The sequence below is a fragment of the Polyodon spathula genome, chromosome 2 (genome assembly GCF_017654505.1).
Source record: "Polyodon spathula isolate WHYD16114869_AA chromosome 2, ASM1765450v1, whole genome shotgun sequence".
NCBI lineage: Eukaryota > Metazoa > Chordata > Actinopteri > Acipenseriformes > Polyodontidae > Polyodon > Polyodon spathula.
This window is the reverse complement of record NC_054535.1, coordinates 13,507,461-13,519,738: the sequence shown is the minus strand read 5'-3', so window position 1 is coordinate 13,519,738 and position 12,278 is coordinate 13,507,461. Positions and strand designations below refer to the sequence as shown.

The 12,278-nt window shown below is 38.4% G+C and overlaps 1 protein-coding gene across 2 annotated transcripts in view; it reads left to right on the top strand.

Moving 5' to 3' along the window:
• The window catches only part of LOC121330415 (regulator of G-protein signaling 12-like), a 76,448-nt gene extending 70,753 nt beyond the window's left edge, over positions 1-5,695 (top strand). For both annotated transcript variants that reach the window (XM_041276941.1, XM_041276931.1), the window contains exon 18: positions 4,282-5,695. In XM_041276941.1, coding sequence (XP_041132875.1) covers positions 4,282-4,601 — 320 coding nt within the window. In that variant the 3' untranslated portion in view covers positions 4,602-5,695. The remainder of the gene's footprint in view (positions 1-4,281) is intronic.
• Positions 5,696-12,278: the final 6,583 nt, after the last annotated feature.

The window sequence follows — 12,278 nt, the reverse complement described above, 5'->3', positions numbered from 1 at the left end:
CCTGAACTGAGAGTATTCTCTTAACCATTCACATGAAGAACCCTCGTTGGAACAGTGTGCATGTTGAGAAGTGTTTAAGAATGCTGGACATGCTGCTAATTCAAGATCTGAAACATTCTTCTCTTGTAATTTCATAACATAATCTTCAGAATTTTCAGACAAGTTCTATCACGTGACAGTACAGAACTAAATGTATTTTTAAAAATTTACATTCATTGAAACAAAGTCACCCTGGTTAAGAGAAACCTTTTAATTTAAGCCTTCAATGGACTATGATGCATGCCTCATTCAGTGCAGCTTAACTGCATGTAACATGATATTGGAAGTTATTCTGGGAGTAAAAACATGATATAGGGAAGGCATGTGTACTGTGTGTACAGTATATATGCCACACAGGTTTTATATACTGTATATTTATAGAAAAATGCTTGTGATGAAACTTGCTTGGGACATTCATAAGCATATTATTTTAATCAGAATCTGGGGCTAGTAGAGTAAGAGGCTGTCCACCTGTCTATCGAATGTATTACTTTTACTTACAGTGTATTTAGAGAAATGCTCATCCAATTGTAGTACAATTTGGTTTCATTTTTTTATTGTATGGAAATCATGATTTATAGATATCCTTTACATTTATACTTTACACACAAGAATGCTATTTTTTTCAATGATTGCTCTAATGTTATAGCCATAGCGGAGGATGCATGTAACGCATACTTTTTTTTTTTTTTTTTTTTACTGTACATGTTTGCTGGAGTTGAAAATATAAAAAATGCAGAATACAGGGTTGTTTTAGCTTTTGCGAGTAGCCTGGAATGAGAGAACTCCTACTACTGTGAAACCTCTATTAGACCTTCTGCAGAGAAGCACCACCTACTGATGGACTCCTGTATATCTGCAGTATAAGTCCTGTGATAAATCCCCTGTAATCTACATACAGCCATTTCTAAAAACCACACACAAATATACAGCACTCATAGTAACCTTAAACTGGGATTCAGAGTTTTGACAGCCCGTGAAAGGGGTTAACATTCTTCTTTCTGCCTTCGCCTTAAATTGTCACAGCTGAGTTGAGATAAAACAAGTCTATTGTAGAAACTGTAGCCTTCATTTCCACATCTGATTTTTTTTTTTTAAAAGCTCCCTTTGTTTATTATGCTTGAGCATTCTTTCCAAACAAAATCTATCTATATTAATAATAGAAGTTGAGACCCCCCCCCCCCCCCCCCCCCCCCCCCCCACCCCCCCCCCCCCCCCCCCCCCCCCCCCCCCCCCCCCCCCCCCCCCCCCTGGTTATCTCTGCATTGAGTCTTGCATCACACAGCACAGTAAGGATAAAAGTTTTATCAAATGTAGCAAGCTGTCATGTCTCCAGCTACACTTTTTACTTTGAGGTCCTCTTCAGTTCAGTTTTAATGATTTCTCTCTGGTGATGGGGTCTGTCTAGAGAAACAAAGCAAACTAGATTTGTTCTTCCTTGTTCACAAATAAAACCTTGCAAACACTGTAAATCCTCTAATGTAAACATCCCATATTACAGAAATTCTGTTGTGACTGAGAGGAAACTATGTTCTAGTAGTTTGGCAGCCTGTAGTGCCATCTGTTGGTTGAAAGTTTTTTCTTTTTTTAATGTGCTGTTCTGTATTTGAGTTAATTGTTTCACAGAGAATTTAGAACAAAGTCACCAGGCCTCACGCTTTTGGAACACTGATCCCAGTGTCCCCAGAACCTTTCTTGGGACGCTCATTTCATCCCGTTTATTCCCCTCCCCCAGGCTGCTGTGTTACTACTTATACAGTACAATGAGACGATGCGACTAAGGGAAGGATGAACGACCAGTAGCATTACAAGGCAAATGTACAGCGCCATGCAAATCTGGAGAATTACTCAACAGGCAACGTTAATATTTGCAACCAATCACAGAGAATTGGAGAAGGGTTTATCCACTGACTGTTGCTAAAATGAACTGGCAGCTGTCCTCGCCTGCAGTCTAACAGTAACGGCTCATATTGTGTTGGAGTTATGCTCTTCATGATATTTGTATATCTGCGTGCAAATGACTTTGCTTTGTGCGTAGCAAATATCAGGGCTCGGATTATTGGGGGTGGGGTTGATCCTTTTAAGTTTCTCCAAATACTTTTATTTCCTACTGTCCTTTCTAACATGTTTAACCCGACTGGTATCACTTAAACGGAAAGGAACCTGTTAAAAACGTGTTAATTGTATGATGACACGTCCTGCATTGTCTATGCAGTTTTTCAGTACCAATCAATGATAATGAAACAGTCTCCTGACAATCTGAAAACCTCTCTGCACATTTTACATAAGCTAATGCTTATGCTTATTTTAATTGTTTTCCTTTCATAAATAAAGAAGTGACAACATTTCATTGGATCAGAAAAGGAATATGATTTATTCTTATTAGACCTTGATCCACTTCTCAGCCTATATGTTGAAAAATAAACTTCAGCCAAGATCAGCAAAGAAATTAGCCTTTGTAAAATGTGTAGTTATCTAATTTATGGTAAGAAATTAAATATTATGACGAAACCATTTAATAAATAGAAATATTGAGGTAATGTTTTCATACAGGAAGGGCCTGATTTGCAGTAGTAATCAGCAGTAAAATAGAATCTCAGAATTGATATGCAAGTCCTTAAACTGGAACAATATGGAAGTATTGTGCATAACGTCCAACTTCCAAGCTATAGGGAAGTCCTATGGTTTTTATTTTCACTTTGGCAATGTTTGATCTAGTATCATATTGAAAGTGAACGCAGCGACTCTCACCTGGAGGAAAAATATGTCACACAAGGACACTGTATAGTGAACATTTTAATAGCTTGAGGGAAAGTTCAAATACGGGGAACTGGAAAGGTCAGAGACAAGAAGCTGGCACTGTTACCATGGAAACCTGGTTTAAGAGCATTACAGCTAATGGATTGATCAGCTTCAAACTGCTTTACTCTGTATGTCGTTTTGTGAACATCATGGATTCTCTTACAGGCCGTGTGCATAACACAGCAGGGTTTCCGACTTGATTTTCAGACCATTAGATTACGCTCCAGAACCCATTGCATGTACAAAACTGATGTCAGCATTGCAATTTATACACTACAATCAGTAGGGTTGTTTCTTTCACATCACTAACAAAAAACAAAAAACAGATCAGTATCAAGAGAGAAATAATAGTAAGCTCTTACTTTGTGGTGCATTTGATTTGTCACTCAGGAGTGTTTTTGTTATTTTTAGGATAAAAACCCACCAGATGGCACTGTATTCTTTGCTAAATGTTTATAAAATTAATAATATATTTATTCCATTTAGAGGTATCTTTCCCTACACAACAGAGCCATTCTATTCTTTAGCTTTTTCTGATGTACAACATTCTGTTTGAATCCACCTCCATCTGGGTGTCATACACACTTCCATAACAGCTGTCGTCTGCAATGTGCCAATTTGTTGGATTAGCTATTTTTTGACGTACACAGACTGATTTATTTGTTTTTGGAAGACACCTGTTGCATCAGTTCATATGAAATAATAACCTGTTAGAATTATTGTTCATACTTGTAGTTTTTTTTTTCCTTATCTTGCTTACCATTCCTTTATAAGTTGCTTACTGTGTTATTTTTTTTACTAGTTTATTCTACAGTAATTTAACTGTACAGCAGACTTCTGTGCTGTACATATGATACCGGAGTATAGTATTCTGCAGAACCAGAATCATGAAAAATGCTTTTTTGTTTATTTATAAAGAGCTGAAGTGAACATGAAATTGTGCAGAAATTACTAAATGCCCTGAGTGCCTGTCAAACGACACGAAACAAAGGGTAGACATGGGGATAGCATGATGCATACAAAGCTTCCTTCAGCCCTGAAGAAATATGATATATATATATATATATATATATTTTTTTATTATTTTACAGTCAGAACTGCTATCATAGAGTATGCTGCCTGTATGTGACTTACAGTATGAGTCACTTTAATTTTTAACTTGCTGCAGTCTAGAAATGATTAAGGAATTACGCTAGTTAAGTATGATATACAGGACTAAGGGACCAATTCAATTTATTTTTTAGCTGGAGGTAAACATGGAGAGAAAAGATATTGCAAAATTGAATCTCAAAAAATATAGATCCTAATTTCCTTATTTTTTTTCCCTGCAGCTATAGTTACATGCATTTTGTATCCCACAACCCTTGGCAAACCGATGATATATTATAACAAATAATACTGTTGTTTGAATATTTTCTTTTTTTGTAATTTTATTTGCAGAGAACAAGCAAAGGGAAAGTATGACGACTCCCGTAAATATCCACAGTGGCTCAACAATAACGTCAACCGCAGGCAAAGGGAACCTCCTTGTGAACAGAATCATTGATCTGGATGCTGTCAAACTGGAAAACACCTCGCTGAAACCCAGCACCGATCCAGATTTAAACCTCAGCTTTGAGGGATACGTTTCTGAACTGAAGTCCTGTCAGGGAAGGATGAGAACAGGAGTGTACAAGACTTCTGACCTGCCGTCTCTCATCAGTGTAAAGACTGACAAAAGCAAGGCTTCGGTGACCAAGTACAAAGACACTTTTGTCTAGAGAGCAAAAGGTTATGGAGCTTTATAAGACTGATGTCCTGTTAACTTGACTGTACTTTGGAAGCGTTTTATTGGAGGAGGGGGTAGAGAGGGGTGGGGGTTGTATTTTGTAAATATAATTTGTTATTTCTGTTGCTAAAATGTGTAAATTCCACAGAACGCAATTGTGTAAAAGGTGTTTTTTTTTTTTTTATAATGTAATGGGTGCAATTAGTGTTAAGATCTTTTAAACAAAGAAAACACTGACTAAAGTGAGGGACAATGCGTAGAACAAAATAAGTACAAATATAATTTTTTTTACTATAGGTAATTTAAAAAAGAACACATTTATTTGTGAAAAGTGAATTTGAAGCACGCGTTTTTAAAGAGACAGTATTCATTTGTAACATTATAGTTATGTTAATTGACACTTTCGTTACTTGGGCTGAAATATTGGAAGACAGTCAGTCATTCACATAACCATACAGTGTAACTGTAGGGTGATTCACAATTGCACCCTAAGAAAAAAGCATTATAGAGGAATATGTTTTTTTCTTTTTATTTCAGGTTTACAAGTAGACAGTCGTGGTGGAATAAATGCATTATAAGTGTATTATAAGTGTATGGTCCCTAATGTTTGGGCTAATTGTGCACAGAACATGGTTTGTGTACTTGTCTCTTTTAATTCTGTATTTTTTAAGTGTATTTCATCTATAATATGCATAATAACATATAATTTATGAAACAACTTTGTTTTAGTGGATCTAGAGACAAAAGAATTCAAGGTACCAGGACTATTAAATAACAGGCAGACATGAGAAAAGAGGTTGCAATAAAAGCATCATATGCACTGGTTGTGTATGCTGGCATTTTACTGATTCTTTACAAACTTAAATATATTAACAAGCACTGTTAACATGCACAGAGAGAGAAAGAAAGAGAGAGAGAGAATGAACAAGAATGAATGAGAATAATAGATGGACTTCAGTAAATAATTCCATCTCAGGTTTATGTGACGTTATAAAACTGCAAGACCGTTAGATCGAGTAGTTTATAAACTGTCATAGAAACCAGAGATGGAATTATTTTCCAGTAACTCACTGAAGCCCATCTATTATTCTATATATATATACCCAGGATAAGAACACAGACCAGCTTTTATATTTTATAGTTTTTTTTTTTATTTAAAAAGCCCTTCACCTCCACATTTGGTTTTGGGCACACAACACAATACCATAAAATATGTTTGAGTTTACAGTAGAAAACCCTTCCAGGAGATGTGACTCTGACAACACCCATAGGCCTCAGCTTGCAGTCAGACTACAATAATCAATAAAACCCGGCCTGTTATACTAAAAAAACACAATAAAATATTCAGAAATATACAAATTCTGGGCCGCTTTGCTTTTCTGAGTTCAGCCCATTTTTTAGGATATTCTGCTGACAGCTGAGTATCTAGGTCATGCATGCTCAGTTTACCATAAAAAAAAATACACGAAAACCCAGAAAACATTATTTTTTTATGAAGAAACAAAAATAAAATGTAAATGTTACTATTAAAACACATTTTTGAGAAGGACCATGGTATTCCAAAAATAAAGGACATCTCATTTGCTTATGTAACGTCCATTGCAATCCTGCAATTCTTGCGACAGCACATAGCTGTTTGTAATTGTTTTTGGTACATTTCGTGTCCTTGTCAGTGCCAATAAACTTGGTGTTCAACCCAGTTCAGCTTCCTACTCACTGTGATTCCCTAGTAAGTTACACTGGTGATCAGAAGCAGGATACAAATATGGACCGAACAATACTCTGAATCAGAGGATTTGGGACGAGATGGAAGAGACGCCGTTCCTGGCGCACAGCCTAACATCATGAAAAAGCGATGGGAAAAAGAAAATAGAGAGCCTAGTGCACATTTGAGTAGGGCGAGGCAAGAGGGAGGGGAGGGGAGTGGAGGGCAGGCCTTGTAGAGGAGCGATGACATCACCACCGAGTCCAACGGGCGGAGACAAGAGGATATGCCAGCAGTGACGTGCACGCGCCCATGAGAAGACACGAGGCACGAGTCATGGCGCCCCTCCCCCAGCAGGGCCCTGTGTCTCATACACTATCGCTTGTATGACGGTAAGGCCAAACTTTTCCAGTTTGAATTGTTTGCTCAACATAAGGAACAGTGTGGATAAAGCAATTCAGCTCACTGCCAGTCTAAATGGGAAAGCTTTAGAGACATTTTTGAAGTTAGGCCCAAGTTTAACCCTTTCCAGTCCAATGTCGGACCCTGTCCGACATTATCAAAAAGATGTAAAGCGCAGGTCTCTAGTTGTTTTTTTCTCCAGAAAAAGCAGAGAAAACCTTTCAATGGCCAAGTGAGACCGATAGGAGCCAAATGAAACAAAAAAAGGGCATATCTCACAGCATTACAAAGATAACACGGACATAACAAAGGAGGTAGCTGCTTCCGCATCCAGCGCTCAAAGAATATCACGGACATTTACAGAACTTTTTGAGATTTTATAGTAATAAAATAATGACTTATAAAACAAGTGATCAGGAGAGGATTTATCAGTATGCATGTCTATAAAGAGGTATGTGAAAAATACAGCAAACACGGGGTGGGCCTTGGCTAGAGATTCAGTACTGATGTCACTTAGCATTGCAATGACCTTTACACCATTATTTTGGGTTTAAATAAAAACATTGACCGGGTCCCACAAGTGGAGTGAAGGGGAGTCAACCAGTAAGCTGACCACGGTGCTGAGGGAAGATGCCCAGCTGGTGCTCTTAAACCTCCCGCCGACCAACTAGGGGACCACCAGGCTCTCGGTGAAGTTATCCGATCCGGAGGGCCTCAAACTCCAACTCCAGTGCCGGTTACGCCTGCCAGACGAACCACTGATCCAGCTTGCTTCTGACTTGGAGAGGGAGAGCTGACGAGCCTACACGGCCTCCTCCCTCAGCAAACAGGAGGAGCAAGTCGAGTTTCAGTTCGTGGAGGCCCTCAGAGCATGCAAACTTCAGAAGTACCTACGGCTACAGAGACCCAAGACCTTGCAGGCCTCACTGCGCCTAGCCCGAGTATGGGAAGCGGTTACCAAGGAAGAGAATGTCATGAAACCCTGCCCCATATTAAGACAAACCACCATGGAGGAGGAGGCAACAGCGAAACTGCCCCCTCCTGCCTGGCCTGCAGACTTGGTTGCCCTCCTGTGCGCCATGACTCTATTGGACCTATTGGAAAGAGCCAGCAACCAGAGAAGAGTGATGGCAGTTAGTGGTGCCGAAGAACCTACAGGAGGTAACATTGAGGGTGTACCAAGGGATGCCAGGAACAGGCCACTTTGGGGTGACCAAAACGTTGCGTTGGCTCCAACAAGGATTCTACTGGAGCTGGTGCCGGCATGACACGGTGGACTTCTGCAGGAGATATGATGAGTGCACTGCCAGGAAGGGACCCCCAGAGAGATCCCCCCTCCAGCAGTTCATTGTCTGCAGTCCCAAGGAAAGGGTAGCTGTGGATGTCATGGGTCCATTTCCACACTCCAACAAGGGGAGCCGGTTCTTGTTAGTAGCAATGGATTATTTCACCAAATGGCCTGAAGCGTATGCACTCCCTGACCACGTTTCTGGTACCATAATTGAGGCCCAGCTGGATGGGTTCTTCAGCTGCTTTGGGGTCCCTGAGGAGCTGCACTCTGACCAGGGGAGGAACTTTGAGTCACGGGTGTTCGCAGAGATGTTTTGGCTTCTGGGGATACACAAGACATGGACAACTCCCTTCCACCCACAGAATGTCGGGCTGATTGAGCGGTTTAACCGTAAACTGTACACTGCAACTCCGCCGTCAAATAATTGATGGCAAGGATGTCAATCTGGTCTCTGTCTGATTTCTACTTCCGACATTGTAGACCACCATGCAATTATGGAGATGTTCTGGTCACCCTAAAGTCCAGCAACCCTCAGTTACTGAAGAGCCTTACTTCAGGTGAATTCATCCTTTCTTTCTTTGCGATTTAATTTGATTATTGTGCAGAAATAAAGGGCTTGAGCCTTCCATACTAGTGGTTTCAGTCTCATTTCTGTCCCAGAAGAATCCAAAAATGCTACAATGTTAATATGTTGTACTGTGAAAGCGCTGGCTGCAGGAATACAAAATGGTTGGTATGTTCTCTGGTACCACAAGCATTTGATGCTCCATGTGCTTCTATTTCAGTTGCCAACTCATTATACTTTAAAAGAAGAAAATACATCTGCAAATACTTTAGCCAAATTACTTTTATTTTTTAAGTAATTTGTGATTATTATTATTATTTATTTATTTAGCAGACTCCTTTATCCAAGACGATTTACAGAGACTAGGGTGTGTAAACTATGCATCAGCTGCAGAGTCACTTACGTCTCACCCGAAAGACAGCACAAGGAGGTTAAGTGACTTGCTCAGGGTCACACAGTAAGACAGTAAGTGAGCTGAGATTTGAACCAGGGATCTCCTTGTTACAAGCCTGTTCTTTATAACCACACAGCCTCCTATTCAATTTGTATTTTTCAGTAGTATATCTGAATGAGACCTTTCATGTCACAAAATAGAAGAACATAAACAAGGGTTCAGAAATGAATTGAATGATAGGGCATTCCAAAACAGCCTTTGCATACAGTATGTAGTTACTTCCTAGACACCACAAAACATACAGTAAACATTTATTTCATTTTTTTAAAATTCAAAGACATCCCAAGTTTGTTGTGACTGTAGGCCAAAACAATGCTGGCTAGATATAACATAATTTCTCCATTGGTAAGTTTCTAATACTACTTCAAAATCACTATCAATTTATATCAAGGGCTTTCAGTGCATGACCTTCCATATTCAAGATATATTTTTCAGTCCCTTTACTGTTATGTTCTACAGTTAATTGACAGTTGCCCAGTAAAATGTGTGTTCCTCTCTCAAGGTTACAAACGAATCATTCATTCCAGGAATTTGTAACAGTAATACACTGTCATTTCTGAGAAACATAATGTAATTTGTACAGCTGGATGCAGCTGGAAAACTTCAAACTCAAGGGAATTCCCTGTGATTTTTTTGGTTTCTGTGAGACCAAATGCAAAGGAAACATTTTTTGTGAAAAATAAATGTATATATACTTCAAATACTATTCCTGGGATAGATGTTCAAATGTGATGCAGCACACCTGCCTCCCAATACAAAACACCCTTTTAGCCCTTTGAAAGACTGTAAATGTATGACACATTGTCCTGATTGTTTTTAATTTTTAGATACATTTCACACAGGATTGCATGATTCCAGTGTGGGTAGATGTTGTTCTTATAACATGACATCCTTTGGTTTAAGCTATATGTATGATTATATCAGCAAAGTTTACTTATTGTGCAATAAAAAAAACAAAACAAAAAAAAACTGTTTGGTGTTTGCTTACAGTTAATGTTTCTCTCAAAATTCCACCACAGGTGGTGTCCAGTAGAGATTAACCTTTTCACTGCCACGTTATTTCAACATCAACATCAATAATAGAGATCTTATTGCTCATATCCATTTTACTTACTGTTGACTAATCATTCAATCTCATGTGACATTCCTCTTTTATTCTATCCCGTGACCCCCTGTTAAACACCTAAGTGGTCTGTATATTTCAATGTGACTGGGCCCCCTGTTGTGTGTTATTGTACATGGAATGTGTTCAATCACTCAGTGGAGATTGATGAACAGTCAGATCCTATAAAACAGTATATACCCTAGGCCAGGGGTGGCCAAAGTTGCCACTCTCTGTCATTTTTCCAACTGTATTCTAAATTGTTTTATTGAAGTGATTATAATTCCATCCAGATCCTGTCTGAAGTAAGTAATTATGCTGTATAACGTTGCCTGTTAAACCTGTAGTGGAATGGCCCTCCAGGACTGTGATTGGACACCCCTGCCCTAGTTGTACTACAGCAGCATGGTTTCTGACATGTTTCAAACTGAACTGAGGATTAACTAACGTTTATGTATCTATATACTGCATGTATATTAGATGTGCTGACCAATTTCTTTTTAATTACACTCATTGGGTTACTCTGCCCATGTCAGAATAATGGTGAGAGCAGTCGTTTTTATTTGAATGCCATTTGACTTGTGTTTCTGTACAGATTTAGATCCAAAATATGTCTGGCAATATATTAGGTGCTAGGAGAAATTGGCAGTGAAAAATTGATACAAATACTTGTTGTTGTTGTTGAGCGGAGTTTACACCACTACTGTAGGAGCATTAATACGCACCACACTATTTACACTGTCCTTATATGTATCGTAGAGTTGTATGAACCATTACATAGCTGTTAATTTACCCTTAATATTATTTCAATGTATTCCCTCAATACTATCCCTAGTCCTAATGATTATTAACAGTTATTACTGGTGTAGTATTAGAAAGTAGTACATCGTCAGAATGTGGTACGCATACCAAAACATGACCAGTGTAACAGCAGAAAGCGGTACATTGTTACAATGAAATTGCTATGCTGTCAGATTTTGGAACATGTGCAATCAATTGCGATCTGATGGGTTTTTTCTTTCCTATTGTCAAACAGAGGTACACTCACCATAAATGATATATCATTTTTGCAGACTTAAACTGGAAACAGACAATCAATTTCTCTAAAAAGAACAAAACAATTCATGACAAACAAAACAAAATGAGAAGTCCATCGCAAAGTTGTACAAGTAAAAAAATTTACAAGACCCAATGTACTGCATATGATAAATATTCACATACTATTTTCTCAATGGTGGGAAAATATGATAAATTACATTTACAATTATGTAAAAGACTGGAAAATATGATACATTCAATTAAAACAAATGTTAAAGACCGAAAACAGTATAACGTACCAGATCTGAATGGATGCGTCCCTGCTTTCTTCGTGGAAGCTGTTTAGGCAACGCGAGCAAGCGTAGTGTGCTGTGTACCACTTCTTACCACTTCTTTCCACGTACCTGAAAATAACATGACACTAAACCATACCTTAAAATAATCATAGTAATAATTATTTAGCACTAGTGTAAATTACTTTAGGTCAAGCATGGCTGAATAAAGTGTATATAAAGGTCTAAAGAAATTCAGTAATTCACAAACTGTGTATGCTGAAAAAGCAAACTTTTCAATGAGAAGTGAAGTCTTTGTCAATGGCTTTTATGTGAACAAAATGTGATTGAATAGTGGGATGAGGTGAGACACCAAGCAATTGTGGGGTGTCCTAGGTCAAGGGCTCATCTTTTTAACTAAGGTCACTACACAGTTTTAAAGGACTCAACATCTGAAAAAATAGACGTCAGGCTTCAGCTTGGATGTAGACTTAAACACCACGCTAGATGACCACCCTGCAATGACCAACAGAAATAGCAGCTGCTGCATATCAAAACAAACTTTTGTATTTGGCTCTATTTGGCCTGTAATGCATACATACTCAGTACTGACTATACATTCACCTGGTTTGTTATGTTTAAGAACATATTAATCATGTACATTTACTGTAACTTTGAGAAATAAGTGGTTCAAGAGCCAGCTGGTACTGCAACTGTTTTATACAGGGAATAGCAACAAGTTTAAAATCACCATTACTTCTAACTGCAGAAGTAAAACTAGTATATCATTAACTCAACCTCCCCTTCAAAAAGCTTGCTCATGTCCAGATAATCACAAAG